The 16,010-nt window shown below is 35.4% G+C and overlaps 2 protein-coding genes across 5 annotated transcripts; one reads left to right on the top strand and one right to left on the bottom strand.

Moving 5' to 3' along the window:
* The first annotated feature begins 29 nt into the window (after window positions 1-29).
* LOC112489754 (oxysterol-binding protein-related protein 1C) lies at window positions 30-12,234 on the top strand. The gene is given in 10 exon segments (XM_060816593.1): window positions 30-167; window positions 284-358; window positions 8,749-9,218; window positions 9,348-9,365; window positions 9,455-9,521; window positions 10,082-10,249; window positions 10,361-10,501; window positions 11,217-11,447; window positions 11,625-11,718; window positions 11,833-12,234. Coding segments are annotated over 8 exon segments (777 nt in total). The 5' UTR covers window positions 30-167; window positions 284-358; window positions 8,749-9,165; the 3' UTR covers window positions 11,838-12,234.
* On the bottom strand, window positions 4,463-6,956 carry LOC125421913 (casein kinase 1-like protein HD16). 4 transcript variants are annotated; one of them, XM_060816148.1, is made up of 5 exons: window positions 6,912-6,956; window positions 6,655-6,857; window positions 6,014-6,139; window positions 5,479-5,608; window positions 5,280-5,365 (listed from the first exon to the last, which is right to left on the bottom strand). In XM_060816148.1, the coding sequence occupies exons 2-4, from the start codon at window positions 6,832-6,834 to the stop codon at window positions 5,546-5,548; spliced, it is 369 nt and encodes a 122-aa protein (XP_060672131.1). In that variant the 5' UTR covers window positions 6,835-6,857; window positions 6,912-6,956; the 3' UTR covers window positions 5,280-5,365; window positions 5,479-5,545. The 4 variants fall into 4 exon arrangements, with proteins under 4 accessions (XP_060672129.1, XP_060672131.1, XP_060672130.1 ...); XM_060816147.1 differs by lacking the exon at window positions 6,912-6,956 and adding an exon at window positions 5,783-5,849 and having other exon boundaries at window positions 6,655-6,905; XM_060816146.1 differs by lacking the exons at window positions 5,280-5,365; window positions 6,912-6,956 and adding an exon at window positions 4,463-5,140 and having other exon boundaries at window positions 6,655-6,905.
* Window positions 12,235-16,010: the final 3,776 nt, after the last annotated feature.

The following is a 16,010-nucleotide window of genomic DNA, read 5'->3' as shown; positions in this document are numbered from 1 at the left end:
CGCCCAATGAGCCTTTGATCTCCTGAAGCTGCAGCTTCAAACACTGTCCTATCTATATTGCCAGCAATCTTATCCTTCAAGTAGGTGAAAAAAAGAAGGGGAAGATTAAGAGCGATTAGGATCCCAAATCGTTTAATTATAGTGGCCCATTATAAGTTTAATTACAAGTAATGAAATTAATTATACTAATCGTCCCTCTTCTGCTTTGTAAGGTTTATTTAAAGAAGTCATCTCTTTTGATATATTTTACAGTTTTTTTTTTTTTTTTTTTTTTTTTTTGCAGACAGTGGATGAATAATCAATAGGAACTTTTGCCGGAAAGCAGTGACAAATTCCATCTTGACGTGCTTTATGCGTGGTAGGTGTATGACTAATTTATAGCGTGAAACTTAAGTTCATAGAACTCATCGCTAGCTATCAAAGAAAGAGGAATTTATAGGACCCTTTACAACTCATGAGTATACTTTTTGAATCTTTTCCTTATTCTTTTCTTGGAAAGGACTCTTTACAACTCATGAGTATACTTTTTGAGTCTTTTCCTTACTCTTTTCTTGGAGAGAAAGAAGAAAAATAATAAAATAAAAGGCAAGTTGCTCGAGTTTTGATCAATGGTGATACCGAAAGTAAAAATGTTATCATTTAATATTTGAACACTGAGTAAACGGTCTATAACAAGATTTTGACAAAGATTTGGTAGGATAGGAATTATACCAAGTTTGAAAAGCAGACTTTCCTCCATTCTTTTAGAGAGAAGGGTAACCCAATTGATGAAATTTTTTTAAGGAACTCTATCCAGCTAGTTTCATTATTCGTTGAGCTGCTCTGAATAGTTTTGGAAGTTAATTTTTTTGTTTTTTTGTTCTTTTATTTTTTTTCAATTATTATTTCCAAGTTTCTTGTTCGATTAAAAATCAATTTATATACAATAATCAGATTAGAGCGGATTTAGTTTAGTGGTAAAAGTGCAATGATAGCTAGTAGTAATTGTCTTTTTAATACTTCTAGAATTAGCAAAAGAGAAAAAACGATCCCTTTGTACACATTTACATCAAAGGTTTTTCCCATAAATAGCCACCTTACAACTTCATTTTAGAAAAATAGCAAAATTTTTTTTTTTTAAAAACTAGCCATCTTGGAACAAAAATACCCTTGATAAAATTGAAAATTACACAAAAGCTTTCCTTTCTTCTACACAGCCGTTCGTTCGTGGGGGTGGGGTTTATACAAAACTGTTCGTGGGGTTTCTCTAAACTCTTTGCATCTCATCGCCTCTCACTCTCATTTTTTTGTATTTTCTCATATCTCAAACTAAAATCAGGTAAAAATTTTATCTTTTTTCTTATTAGATGAAAGTAAGGAAATATGTGTTTTTTTTGTTTTTTCTCTTTCTATTTTTTCTTGTAAGTTTTATTAGTTTAGGGTTTTTTAAGCTTTTTATTTGATATGGGTATGCAAGAAATTGATTTATGAGATGTTCTATGTGATTTTAAAGATACTTTAGGTGGCATATGGTTTGAAAATGGAAGAAATTTTGTGTAAAACTGAAAAATCGCGGAAAACAGTAAAAACGGAGGAAATTTGGCGAAAAAGATGAATTTCCGCCAATTTCCTCCAGTTTGTCAGTTTTCGCAAATTTCCGCCAATTTTCCGCCAGTTTTCCGCCAGTTTTCCGCCAATTTTCTGCCAGTTTTCCGCCAGTAGGAAAAAGCTATATTTGGCCCAAAAAAAAAAAAACAGAATCAACTTTTTTAATACAATTAATATGTTTGTTTAATATTATTCAAAATTTTATATATTTATTGATTTAGTTTAACGTTATTCATTTAATTTTGTAGTCAAATGGAAGATGATGACATTGTAATTGCGGTTTTATACAATGGAACATTGGTACAAAATGATAGTGGTGATTGGGAATATCGAAATGGTAAAAATGATAGTGGTGATTGGGAATATTAAGAGGTTTTACCCGTTACTTTGCTGAGGGGTATTTTGTGCCAATTCACATGTAAACTCGTCAACGGAGTCTACAAGATCCGGCCGCTGCTCATAAAAGGATGCAGACCGCAGTAAATATGGTAACATTATGCATAATTTCTGGAAATAAATTTGTCCCTTGTATCGGTTACCAGCCTTATCTGAATCATATACAGTCATGCGACGCTCTTTTAAGTCCACGTGCCCTACCACCCAATGTATGTTGCGCTTGTTTAGTGGAATCAACAACTGTCAATACATTACAGAATTTCAGTTAGCACAATAAATAAAGGAAGGCACATGAATAAATGAATAGTTAACATTACACAATTTGGACATGTATATATTACATGATTTACGTATTTCCATGGCTTGGACTCCTTCATTCGAATCCCCAACACATATTCTTGCATTGCGTATGAGAATTGGAACTTAGATGGATTGTCGATGAACTTTCCATGACATTGCTCAATGTATACCTACAACAAAATAATTTATTAGTTATCTAAAATCACAATAGCCACATATAGGACACATGGCCGTTACTTACCCAAAATCCTCCATCTAGCACCTCAAAACTAGGATAAAAAATATCAGGAAATTGATTGGCACGTACACGAAATAGGTAAGGCAGGACTTCCATATGCTGCATTGAAAGACGAGGTAATTTTAAATTACATCCATGCAGTTGAACAACTATCTATGGAATTTATCAAATTATAAAATAAAAATCTTGATATTTACATCGTGATTCAGCCACTTCTGACTGTTTATAAGCAACTGGAAAAAGTCTTTACCCGCAGTCAAAATGTCCATATCAACCTTTGATGCCCAACCAGACTTCATAATATGCCGATATATGCATGCTCAACTTCAGTCACATTCATTAAGCCATGAACGGGATACTGCAAAAGACAAAAGGGATTATAATCAAGTGATTAGCAAGTAATACTAATATTCATACAAATGCCATGTCCGGCAACTTTTTTCCGAATGCTTGACCCAATGAAGGAATTGTCTCAAAACCCCAAATCTATCAAACAATTAATTAGTAATCAATAAGTAACGAAATATACACCATACATACAAGTGTAACGAACTTTAAATAATAGTGTAACAAACTTACCATGAAAGCCAAAGGATCTAATGGTGGTAGTATACGATAAAATACCCCATGGATAGTTATTGAAGTACTCTAAATCATCCACCATCTCCAAGTGATAATGAGGTGCGGTGGCCATGCTTTCTTTGCCTAGAAGAACCGTCTCTAGGAAATATAATAAAGCCAACTTCAATCTATCATCGTCGGCTTCATCATTGTCTTGACACTGTGCAGTCAGGAAAGCTTCGGTTATCTCCGAATTAGTGACCTTTCGCTTTCCGCCAAAATACGTGTCACTAGTACGAGTAGAGATGTTAACCTGCCTATTGGGTTCGTAACCAAACCGTAGACCTGTAATTATGGTGAAGTCCCTCTGTGTAAATCTAGCACCACGCCCTCCAAAATTGAATACCATAGAGTCCTTGTCGTCGCAAACACATTGCCTATACAGCATGCTGTTGACGATGTGGCCACTAAATTGTATCTCGTTGGCCTTCAAAAAGTGGCCAAAACAGCTATCCTCAAACTTCTTTATTTGGGCTGGAGTCAGTTTGAACTTAATATCCGACACGGCTTTCCAGAAGTTCGATCTACAATTAACCTTTGCCCTCGATATCTCCGAGTCCCAAAACCTTCGTTGGTAATCTGAATCCATTTATCTGCAAATCAAATACAACAAAACATAACAGATGGAGGAAACATTTTTTCCGACACGAGAAAAGCCTGAAGGACAATTTTTCTGCCTGGAGGAAAAAATTTTCCGCCTGAAGGAAAAGGTTTTCCTCCTGGAGGAAAACATTTCCTCCAGGAGGAAAAGGTTTTCCGCCTGGAGGAAAACATTTCCTCCAGGAGGAAAATGTTTTCCTCCTGGAGGAAATTCGCCTGGCGGAAAAAATTTCCTCCAAGAGGAAAACATTTTCCGCCTGGAGGAAATTTTTTCCTCCAGAAGTAAAAAAATTCCCGCCAGGAGGAAAACATGGTCTCTGTGTCAGTTTTGTTAGATATTTGCAGTACCATCTCAATTCTAGCAACCCTACATGTCATGGATTTGATTTATCTCAATTTAGCTTCACTATTTTATTAACTTATGGCCTTTATTTGGAGAAATATTTCAATAGCATTACCATGGTGCTATTTTCCTTTTAGTCTTTTATGAAGCTCCCCAATAATGAAAAGCATTATAAATCAAAGATACTTCAACAAATTTAATGATCTAATAGCAAAATTATAAATACTTAATTTGCTTTTGAACGCAGTTTAACACCATTTTAACGCTATTAGCTCTAAAATGCTTCCCAGATGAAGGGTTTTTTCCGGGTATGGAATAAAGCATCACCAAATCTACGAGACCAAGAAAAGCAAGATTCTAGATCACAGAACAAGATAGATCACCAAATGATTTAGAGGTCTCTTAAAAAATGTGGAAATATGAGCTTCTTCATTTTTTTATTGTTACACATTACAAGAAAAAGTAGTCCACAACAAAACCCCCTATAAGCGAATGCTATCCCTTTGTATAACATCAAGAAATATTACAAAGAATGCTCTATCAGTACTCACACTAATTCCTAGAATATTATCTCCTCTCTGCATCTTGTTTCTGCTCCTAACACATTCATAAGCAGTTCTTTCATCTCTGCAATCCATCCATTCATCCAACAACAATTTGATCCCAAGTTTTGCCAAGCTGTAGCCGTATCTTCAAAATTGTATAACTCCAGATTTACAACAGATGGGTTAGTTGCTTTACAGTTGCAAATCCAATTGATTTCAAAGTCCTTTCACAGAGGGGAAGCTATGATGAAATATTTTCTATGTTAGCTGACTCCTGGCTGCAAAATGGGAAAGAAAGTCCAACCGTTGCCAGGCTTAGATTCCTTTCCAGCTACTTTTTCATTAGCCCACCACTCTGAGCCATTGGTAGGCTTATCTGAAAATTCTGACTTTGTGCTGTCAAAATTGAATTCCTTTATTGACCCAAGAGTGATGGATCGATGCTTTCGGTAGCACTGATCCTCCCATTCTCCATGATCCGAGACTCCAGCAGCTACCCCATCTTCTTTTCTGCAGTCAAATGAAATAAGGATATGAATGAGAGGGAATTTCAGCACAACCAATATCTGTTTTCTTCTTTAGCCAGTAAAAAGTCAAGCACATTATAAGAGAATAATCCTCATTAGATATATTAATTTGGTGTCTCAACTTGTAGGATAAGATAAGCCAATGTCTAGATTCATTTATAGAAGTTGTCATCTTCTTCTTGCAAACAAGAAAACCTTTATTCTCTCTCTGCAGCAAGAAAATTTATCCAAGCATTATAAACAAGAAAAAAAAAAAAAATTGCAGTCTAGCAGACAAAGTTGCAATTGGCAATGCACAATGGATATCTAAAATGAACTTACAATGTAACCTTGCCAGGGAAGTTTTCCTCTAAGAAGAAATATTAAAGTATAAGCAAGAGACTCAAGGTCATCTCTTCAGCTCCCTGTCCTGCCTAAATGAGCATGGACACTTGCATAGCGAACAGTTCCCCTATCAGAAAAACATAAAACATATCAAGCTATTCAACGATACTAGTATATTGAGTTGAAGAGGCAAAATAATAATATGCTAAAGAAATAAACTAATGTTAACAGAAAGAAGAACGATATATAAAGATTATTAGACAACATATTTTTTAATATAAGGACTTAAAGGAAAACATACTTCTGGAGGAAAACATAAAATGGATATTGCCTCCACTGCTATACAAGCAACCATCTCTTCAGATAGCCTTTAGATGAGCAAATAAATTATGAGATCCAACACCATAAGGGATGGGGAAAAAAAAACTATCTCATTTTCTGCGCCACACTCCCCAAACCCCCGGCCTCACAAAAGAATGATAATAATAGTATAAATAAAACATAAAAAAAATAATAAATAAAAAAGAATGACCTCAAAGGCATCAGGCCCAGAGCAACCGCTGCCTCCAGTCAGCCTTCTTCCAACATATACTTGTCCAAAACCTCCTTTTCCCAGCTTCCGCTCCAACTTATACACTGGGGAGTTGCCAATCTGTATCTGCAAATGCAAATAATAGAACATGATTTATATTATATAAATATAAACTTAATCCACGAACTATGTGGAGATAAATATAATAACCAAGTTGTTAATAACTTGCAATAGACATAATAATACATGTGAAACAATACAGTTTAACTATAACAGTGCGCATCAGGAAATGAGACTACACAAACCTCCTCTGGGAATTTTTTTAAGATTTGAGAAATTATCTCAGGAAACTATACAGTTCATACATTTTCTAATCAAATGGAATGAAAAGCAAATCAAATGTGGTAAAATAAAACAAACAATGTAAATAGAACACATTTCATGAGATTAAAAGGTTCAACAATTTAGTCTAAATCAACTTACAGGACCATGACCTCTTATAGAGTGGTCTAGAAAGCAAAGCATCTGAAAATTGGCAGACTGTCACCTCAATATATAAATGGACAAAACAGGACAAAACAAGAAGCAACAGAAATAAAATTTGCAATATGCAGATAAGAGCAGAAAGGCCAAAATAGTACCCTTTCAGGAAGTGGACTTGTGCTTCCCTCATCCTCAGCAGCAGCCAACTTTTCTGCACTTTTCTGAGCAACCAATTCATCACGAACAGCAACCAACTTTCCGATTGGCAAGTCCAATCCTGTGTGTCCCTGTCCACCAACTCCAGCACCAATTGGCTTGGCATTCTTACCTTGATTCATAGCTCTGGTCCCTCTTCCTCTACCTCTACCAATTGGCTTGGCATTCTTACCTTGATTCATAGCTCTGGTTCCTCTACCTCTACCAGTTGGCCCTGGCTAATACCAATGTATATCCCTGGAACTAGAATTTGTTGAAGTTCAGCACACAATTACCACTATAGCCAGTAAAAATGGCTCATCAATCTGAGAAACTGCATCAGTGAGAAGCGAAACCTCCTCCATCTGTCAATCAAAACAATATTCCAGGATTTACCTTAAAAATAAAGACATGTATATCTCATTCAGTGAATTATTGTATCTGAGACTTACTTGTACTGTTTCGTTCCAATAAAGGAAGCAAACAAAGTATCACCTGCTTCTGCCAACAAATACCTTCAACGGAAAAATAATTATAACAAAAATTTTTAATCATTGTAAAGAAGTTAAAAAGTAAGATCGAATAAGTCAAAATTCTCACAATATACTGTAGGTTAGCATTTGAATACAGCAATGAAACCTCCTACTTTCAAATATAAAATTTCAAACCATTCCATAACTACAAATACTATTAAAACATAGAAGATATAAAACTTGGCAAAGAAATGTAATCAGCACCCAAAAAAGGAAAAAAAAAAACAAAAAAAAAAAAGCAGCAAACGGAGACTAATGCAAATGTAATAGCAGAGAAGCGCATACCTGTGAGGAACATGATCTGAAGAAGGTTGGACACGCTCTAAAGAAACAATTTGTCCTCCAAAATCGGCCTTGAATTTGTTAACCGCTCGAACCAATTCGCTAGCAGGTTTCTAATAATTATTGAAACGATACGAATTTAATTAACATTATTACAAAGTTTAATAGATTTTTTTTTTAATAAAAAAAAAATGAAAAGAAGAAAAAAGTACCTTGTCAACGCACTCGAAGAGGACCATGCAGCAGAGGATGTCCTGCAAGTCGGAGAAAGAGTCGGCCTTGACGGCGAGGCAGAGATCGTGGAGTTGCTTCTTGCGGCGTTCATACTCCTGCTGAAGCTTCTTCCGCTGCTCTCTGTCGTCGCTATTCCACGGCCACTTCATCCTCCACTGCAGTGGTCCCCACGACACCTTCAAGATCTTCGCTCTCTGCTCCCTGATCCACGATTCCACTCGGCTCTGTAACGCCTCCATTCTCTCTCTCTCTCTCCCTAACTGAATTTGGATCGACGAAAATCACGAAGCGCCTGGTGGAGTTGCCTCTGCAGTTTTTTTTTTTAATTTTTATTTTGTTTTTTCCTATTTTTCTTGAATCTTGACTGAGAAACTGCATCAGTGAGAAGCGAAACCTCCTCCATCTGTCAATCAAAACAATATTCCAACATAGAATCCCACCACTTTCCCCCACTGGTCACTGTCATCTATCCATCCTATTCATTTTTTGTTACGGCGGCAAACGGTATGGAAGGCGTTGCCTTTTGTGTGTCTCCTCTGTCTCTGGTAGCTCTCAATCGAACGACTCTTGCCGACACAACAATGGACGAGGACGATGCTGGCGAATGGGAGACGAATGTCGGTGAAAATGGTGGCCGGGATGGTAAGATGTGCATATGCCCTAGCTGCTTTTTCAAACGTTTTCAAAGGGAAAGTAAAAAAACAAAACCGAAACCAAAAAAAATAAAAGGCTTTTTGATAGAGAAAAGAACAAAAAAAAAAAAAAAGAAAAGAAAAAATATAGATAAGGATATTTTAGTCCAAATGGGTAAAATATTGGTTAGTTTTTAAAAAAATAAAAAAATTTGCTATTTTTCTAAAATGCAATTGTGAAGTGGCTAGTTATCGAAAAAACCCTATATAATTTACATCAATATATATCTAGCAGTCTTGAATCATAACAATTTGAAGCATAGTGTCCACTTGTTCATCTGGGCTGCACTCACTTTCTTCAATCTCTATGGTTCAGGCCCAGTAACAAAAAGCCCCCAAACAAAGGGAAATTTGGTCCAATACCCTTTTTTAAAAGGATGTTAGGATATTTGCCCATCTCATCTCAAATGTTTTTGTTTTCCCTTTAATTTTTCAATATTCCTAGATCACCCTTTTCAAATATAAAGGAAAAGGGAAAAAAAAATTAATGACACGTATTCCATTTTTTCTCTAACCTGAACGAAGCATGAAGAAAAGAGGAAGAGAAAGTGAGTGAGAATCAGGTCGTTGCTATCGATCGAAGGTAGAGAGAGGTTAACACCATCTGAATCGAAGATGGAGAGAAGCCACCTCAAGTCGCCGATTGAGGATTCAAAAAGGTTCGCGACTTTGTGAAAATCGGCAATGGTTGTGATGGCGAAAACTTGACGGAGAACACCATTGTGTTTCGCTTATGGACCAAAGTGAGGGCACGATCGAAATTCCAACACAAAAGAAGCATTTCGGGTGAGTTTTCATTTCATGAGAAAAAAAAAATACACATTATAACTTTTTGTTTCCCTTCCCATTTTTTGTCTTTCCTATTCTTCTTTTCTCTTTTGTTTCTGACATTTTGTCTAAACCATGGCCATTTAGAGCTACATTGTCCCCAGGTATCTCCTATAATTTCTCATCAATTTCTCACTTGAATCGGGTATTGCTTCAAAAAAATTTCAAAACCCATGCATTTTTTTTTTTTTGGGGCATGGAAATAGGAGAAACTGTGATTTGAAGCTCAATCCAATGGGATTCCTTATAAAAGGAGGTTTGGTGAGCCTTCAAACGCTAACTTACAGTTCTGCTTCAAACAAATTTCATACTAGGAGCAGTTTGGCTAGTTTTATATGAATCATTTGTATTTAAAAGCTAGACACAATGTGGTATGCATATTTCATCTTAAACATAAATGCATATATCTCACTCAAGCATTACTATACATAATTTGAAAAGGAAAATTGATGACATTATTATGGTATGTGCTGCAGTGACAATAAAAAGGATAGCCTTATAACTTTTGGAGAGAGCAATGGGAGTTATTGTGAGAGAAAAGGAAGTTCATGCTTATTTTTATGATATTAAGACCAGTAATTATTTTCACCTAAAGATGACTACCTCAACCAAAACAGTGTAGAATACATAACTGGCAATAGCTGAATTTACCGGAATCCTCTATAGTAAGTAGCTCTGTAAGTACTAGATTGTGAGCGAGGAAAGGAGGAAGAACAAATGGTATCTAGGTTTAATCTATCTTGTATATTTCCTTTAACATACTCTAGACATTCAAAACCTTGTGCATACATACTGAATATTCTTCATCTTTTTGGTGTCAGGTTAGTTATCATCCGATGATTGTTGCTTGCCACTGTGAGGGTAAAGGATGGAAATTTTGGGGTAATACCAATTTGAAGAGTAAATTTTGGGGTCACTCAATTCAACTTGATCATGTTGTTCTTTTAACGGTGGAATTTGACGACAGAGAAATTTTTCAGTGGAGTAAGGTAATGACTAATGATTCGACTAGTATTCCCCTTTTTTTTTTTTTTTGGTTAAAAAGAAATATTTTTTATATTATTTATTATTTGTTGTGTTTCTGTTCTTTTTTCTGTTAGGCTACAAGATCAATTAACAACCTTATATTGGGAAAGCTCTATTGTGACCACTATGGTACAATGCGTATACAGGGGAATCATGACTATTCTTCCAAGCTGAAATTCAAGGAGCAATTTATCATTGACCAAAATCCTCACCAAGTATTCTTTCTTTATCTTTTAATTTTCAAATGCTTTACTTGCATATGGTTTAATATGGATATTTGGAGGCCTTCTTGGATGACCGAAAAAAAGCATGGCAATTTTTTTCTCTAGGAACGTAATTTGGCATAACCTCTTCAATTGTTTGGTCTGTTTCTTTGTGGAATGAGATATAATTATGTTGTTTAATAACTTTGATTTAATTTGATTGAAATTATACTGGGTGAAGGCTATCAAATTATTGAAATCTCTCTCCATATTTGTTGACAAAGGATTTATTTTATTTCGTTTTATTTTTTTGAAAGCCTAATATATAATAAAGTCTAGAGAGCCTATAATCCCATTATATTGGATATATAATTCCTTTAGTTTCTGGATGATACCAACTTCAAATCCTCCAAAGGGGTTGGAGTTGACAGCAACAGAAATTTTTATTAGTTAATCCTTTATGGGAGCTGAAGTTGTCTGCAAGAACAATATGTATGGATTATGAGAGGCGGAACATGAATCATTTTCTTACCCCTTTGGTTTTATTTTGCTTCCAGAAGAAACCTATTTTTTTTTTTTTTTAAATAAATACATCAAACCAAAGGATTCTATTTTTGGGTGAGTAGAATGGATTGAGGGTATAGATTCTGTTAATAAGTACTATACTATTGTTAACAAGCTTAAGGATTGTTCTTTTAAAATTATTGTTGTTTTCTTTTTCAGTCAGGTACATGGTTTAGTTTAAGATAGAAATGGAAAAACGATAGCAACCCTATTTGGAAAATGGGATGAGAGCATGCATTATATGAATGGAAATTGTTATGGGAAGGGAAAAGGATTGGAGTCTTGACCTGATGCCCAGTTGCTCTAGAACAGGAGCAAGCCACCCCAGTTTCCTACAAGTTATAACTTGACACGCTTTACCATCACCATGAATGAACTCACCCCTGGATTAAAGGTAGGTGCGATGACTTCATTACTATTACTTAACGCCCTGGTTTGAAACACTGCATTTTTAGCATGGACATGAATTGATGACAAGATTTTAGAACATGCAAAGAAAATAAAATCACTTAAAGTGCTTTCAATTTTACTATTGTGTGAGTGGATGGGGACTTCTTAATCCTGATTTTAGTTGCAGGAAAAGTTGTCCCCTACAGATTCAAGGCTCAAGCCTGATCAAAGGTATCTAGACATTGATTGCTACAACTTTTTATCCCTCGTTACAGGTAGCATACATTTAAGTAGCCGTTGTTGTTGAATTATTCATTTAAGTTGTAATTTCTTGAAGCTTGTATCCGAAGGTACATAATAGCATGTTGATTATTATGTTTTCTTTGCAGCTTAAGAGTTAGTTAGCTTCAAGGAAACCAGAAAAGAATCGAGCTCTACAAAGCGGTGCTTCTTCTTAAATAGCCAATGTACGAATTTAGAGTCTTAATTCAAGTTGTTAAAAAGAGAAGGATGGAGAAGAGAGGCAAATGAACTGGGGGAATCTTACTTTGGGGTTTAGGAGATTATGCATTGGGGGCAAATGAACTGCGGGAATCTTACTTTGGGGTTTAGGAGATTATGCATTGGGTTTACTCCTAAAAAACCACTTCCAGAATTCCCGCCTTTAATTAATTTTTAATGACAAAGTGGAAGACACGTGGATGACTCTTTGCGATTGTGGTTTATGTTTATGTTGAGCCTACGTTGAGTAGACTTATACCAATGATTATTATAATTTATAATTAACTACATATATTTGAGTAGGTTTATTATATAAAGAGAATAAGGGGTTGGTTTCACATCAACAAATAATAATAATAATAAGAGAAATGCTGGTTGCACTACGGAAAAATCTCAATGCAGTTCTAAATTTTTTAAATTCTAATAATACCCTTATTGAATGTTTTTTTATTTATTTATTTTTTTGACAAATTTTATCGAAATCTGGTTCTCTACTTTGTCGCCTAGCCATGATGGACCTTCTCTGGCGGGGCTTCACACTCGTAACCCAACCGTAGCTCTAAGTGAATGACGATTCTCTTTTCCCTCTCTCCACCGTGGCTCTCTCTCCCTCTCTCTTCCCGTCGATCTCACGCCATTTTTCTGCTGTAAGATTTTTTTATTTTTAATTTTTATTTTTAATTGATTCCCTTCATGAGAATATGTTGCCTTGGGATGGCTGAAGGATAAAAGCTTTTGACCAGAGACTACAATGGTGAGACTCAATGTTACAATGACCAACCTATGTTTCTAGGCCAAGAACAATATTATTTATATTAAATACATGTAGGGTAAAATATACAGAGATTCCAAAAAATATTCTTTAAAGTAAAAAAAACCATGCTATACAGCTGCTTCTTGTGCTCAGTAGGTTGACGGTGTTCTTGCGGCACCAACAACATAGCAACTAGTTTGAAATGATTAGGAAGAAGAATATCAAAGTAAAATTTGAATTCTTAAAACTAGAAAAGGAAAATTATATTATGGATATTTTAGTCATTTTAAATGTTTATGGAACTTATTACGTTGTTTTTGCATTGCAAAAAAAAAACTACTCTAATAATAATAACATTAGTAAGATCAAAGGCAAAAATATGATAGCATTGAGGCCAAAGTAATAGTCGCAAAAGCAAATGATAGTTTATGCTCCAAGCAACCGTAGAATCTTAAGAAAACAGAGGGCATAGGATCATTAGAAGGTCAATGAATCTTTTATCGCAAACGATTGGGAAGATGTTTTGTAAGATAAACAACGCCAATCCCTCTTTCAAAGGGTCTTGGCATCCTCTAGGCATTGTAAACCCCCGTTATAAGACTTGCCACTAGTTTATTTGATTTCATGCCTTCGCTGCCGCTGTGCAGGACCAATCTTTAGTTGTATGATAACTTTTGCTCTTGTAGATCCCATTTTTTCTTATGATCATAAACTTTATGTGGTTCCTCCTATATATGATCCTCTTCATGAAAAAAAAAAATAAATAAATAAATTAAATTAAAACTGTCTATCCAACTAAAATGGTTCCAACCTCTTTGCAATTTTAGACTCAAAAAGTATATCTGAGACGGACTCCCCCCTGTTTATCCAACTTCCTTGCTATTATAGATTAAAAAAGTTTACAGAAGAGAAGCATTACAATGTTTCAGATAAATGGCACCACAAAGAATCGGTTTTATTCAAGAGATTTATGTACTGTCATTTCTGTGAGAAACAGTTTAGCCCCGAAATTTATTCTTGTCAATGAATATCTGTAGGCTATATGGGTATTACAGGTCGCAAAATGTCTTTTGCAGCACAATAGATTGAGTATTTACCAATAACATTTCTTCTACACAAATGATGCATCTTTTAATGAACAGAAGTTTACCATTCTGTAACTAATGCTAAAACAAATTCAAGTCAAGCTCCTTATAAAGTTCTCCAATACTTGGATTAGTTGGAATCAAGCCGATGGGCTTTTGGAAGTTGAGATTTTCAGCCTTCATGTTAACTCTTATATCATCCACAAAGATTGTAATGATGCTGTACTTTTCTTTTCCGGCATCATGCAGAGGCATATTCCCTTTGTAATCTGCTGTATTAATGAGGCTCTCAAGCATCCATCCTCAGTTCTCAACCAAGTTTCAAGCATCTAGATTGAGACCAATAATGTCTTCCATGACATTGACATGGCCTTGTGTAGCAGAAATATGCAACGCAGACATGCCAATATAAGATACTAACCAATGTAAGTCATAAAACCTGATCACTAACCAATATGAGTCATATAAATCATATATCCGCAGTTATTTTAGATCCTCCTTCAAATCCTCAAAATCTCTCTTCAAGATAAACCAATTCATGTGTCATGGAAATAATCTCTTTGATTTGTAATCCTAAAGATTCAATAACCAGCAAATAATAGAACAAAAAAAAAAAAAAAAAAAAAGATATAGAAAGGAAGAAAAGCAAGATAAAGCATTTATATTGGTTTAGCCAAATTGCCTACATCTCACTCAAAAGGCCCGGAAACACTTTCGTTAATGGCTGAATAATACAGAGCACATTCATCCTGTCCTTTCACTAACATAACCATTAGAACAGAGAAATCACAGAGCACTCACTTCCTAGTAACTGCCCAATAAACCATCATATAAAGTGATAAGAAACACTCCAGTTGGTCCAGATAGAGTTGAAACCCGTGTCACACCATATACTTCACCTAATTTAAAATGAACTGGCAGAAGTTACTTTGAAACCAATCTGCCAATCTAGAATATGAACTTATTCTCTGAACTGGAACTTTAAATTTTCTTCCAACAAACGCAATGTCAGTAATAAATCTAAACGTCCAGTAAAGGATATAAACAGTAGTTGCCGCACCAATAAAATCACTATAAAGGAAAGCAAGAGCAGATTCTATTTGCCCCTTCATGTCAACGACAAATATCTTTTCTGGTGACCACAAGAAGAGAGGTATCTGCCCTTTCCACTCAATAGTAAAGATTCTTTTTGGCAACAACAAGAAGAAAGAAGAAAGAGTACCATTAACGAAAGCAAGAAGATCCCCTATCTGCCCGTTCCTGCCAATATGAGGAATTTCTTTTGGAGACAGCAAGGCTGTTTTGCAATATATTGCAAAGTCTTCACAGTTGTTGAAAAGGTTGTAGGCACCAAATCCATTATGCTTTTGGAGGAAACGAGCACGGTACACTGCTTGTCTGGATGGATCTGTTTTGATATGTGTACAGGTACCTCCTCGGGTTTTAGCCATAAAAAATGCAAAATTGACACCATATTTGGAGAGATGAAATTCCCCACCATCAACAAAACTATCTATGCTGCAATATTCCACACGACAATAATATGGCAGCGTTGGTTGATTACCATCATCACCAGTACTAATGGAACTGTCCGATGGATGGGAATGGGATGTAGATGAGCTGCTGGGTAAAACAGGGTCTTCTCCTCGAACGAGATGGATTACCACTCGGCCAATACCATCGCCAATATATATCCCTGATGAGGTCACACATATAGCAAGCAAATAAGCTACTAATCTCATCGTGCATGGCCAGCTTATGTAAAATATAGTTTATATATAAAATATAAGAAACATAAAGATTCTCAAACGGTTAAAGTACTTTACAAAGCACCAACGTTGTACAAGTGAAACATATGCCTACAAAAAAGAGAATCCCAATGAGAAGATCACCATGATGGGCATAGGAATAGCCATTCCTCCATGTGTAGATGTGATCCCCACACCTCAGTTGCTTCTCCTGTATCTTGTTCGAAATCAGCCTCTGGATATGGATCAACATTGACTCGATTAAGCAAAAATAAATATGATAGATAAACAATATATAAATTAGATATCAATATTAAAAATTCAATATGGAGTTCAAAACAAGAAGATTAATTACTCTTTGTATTACTGCCCAGTAAAAAAAATACGATGCATGCTTGAGTCCAGACCACTTGAAGAATATTAGGCCACCGTTGATGAGGCTCAGACCAAATACTTGACAGTAAACAGAAAGAGAGAGC

The sequence above is a fragment of the Ziziphus jujuba genome, chromosome 4, assembly GCF_031755915.1.
Source record: "Ziziphus jujuba cultivar Dongzao chromosome 4, ASM3175591v1".
Taxonomy (NCBI): domain Eukaryota; kingdom Viridiplantae; phylum Streptophyta; class Magnoliopsida; order Rosales; family Rhamnaceae; genus Ziziphus; species Ziziphus jujuba.
The sequence above is the reverse complement of the archived record's forward strand: the minus strand, read 5'-3'. Positions and strand labels throughout refer to the sequence as shown.

What these genes read in the sequence shown, in the direction of transcription:
- LOC125421913 (XM_060816146.1), bottom strand. Translation starts at nt 6,894, where the DNA reads ATGAATCAAGGTAAGAATGCCAAGCCAATTGGTAGAGGTAGAGGAAGA. An exon ending in CAAGTCCACTTCCTGAAAGG is followed by an intron (nt 6,140 to 6,654) that starts GTACTATTTTGG and finishes TTGCATTTGCAG; the next exon opens with ATACAGATTGGCAACTCCCC. An exon ending in CTGGGCCTGATGCCTTTGAG is followed by an intron (nt 5,609 to 6,013) that starts GTCATTCTTTTT and finishes TTTTTCTGATAG; the next exon opens with GGGAACTGTTCGCTATGCAA.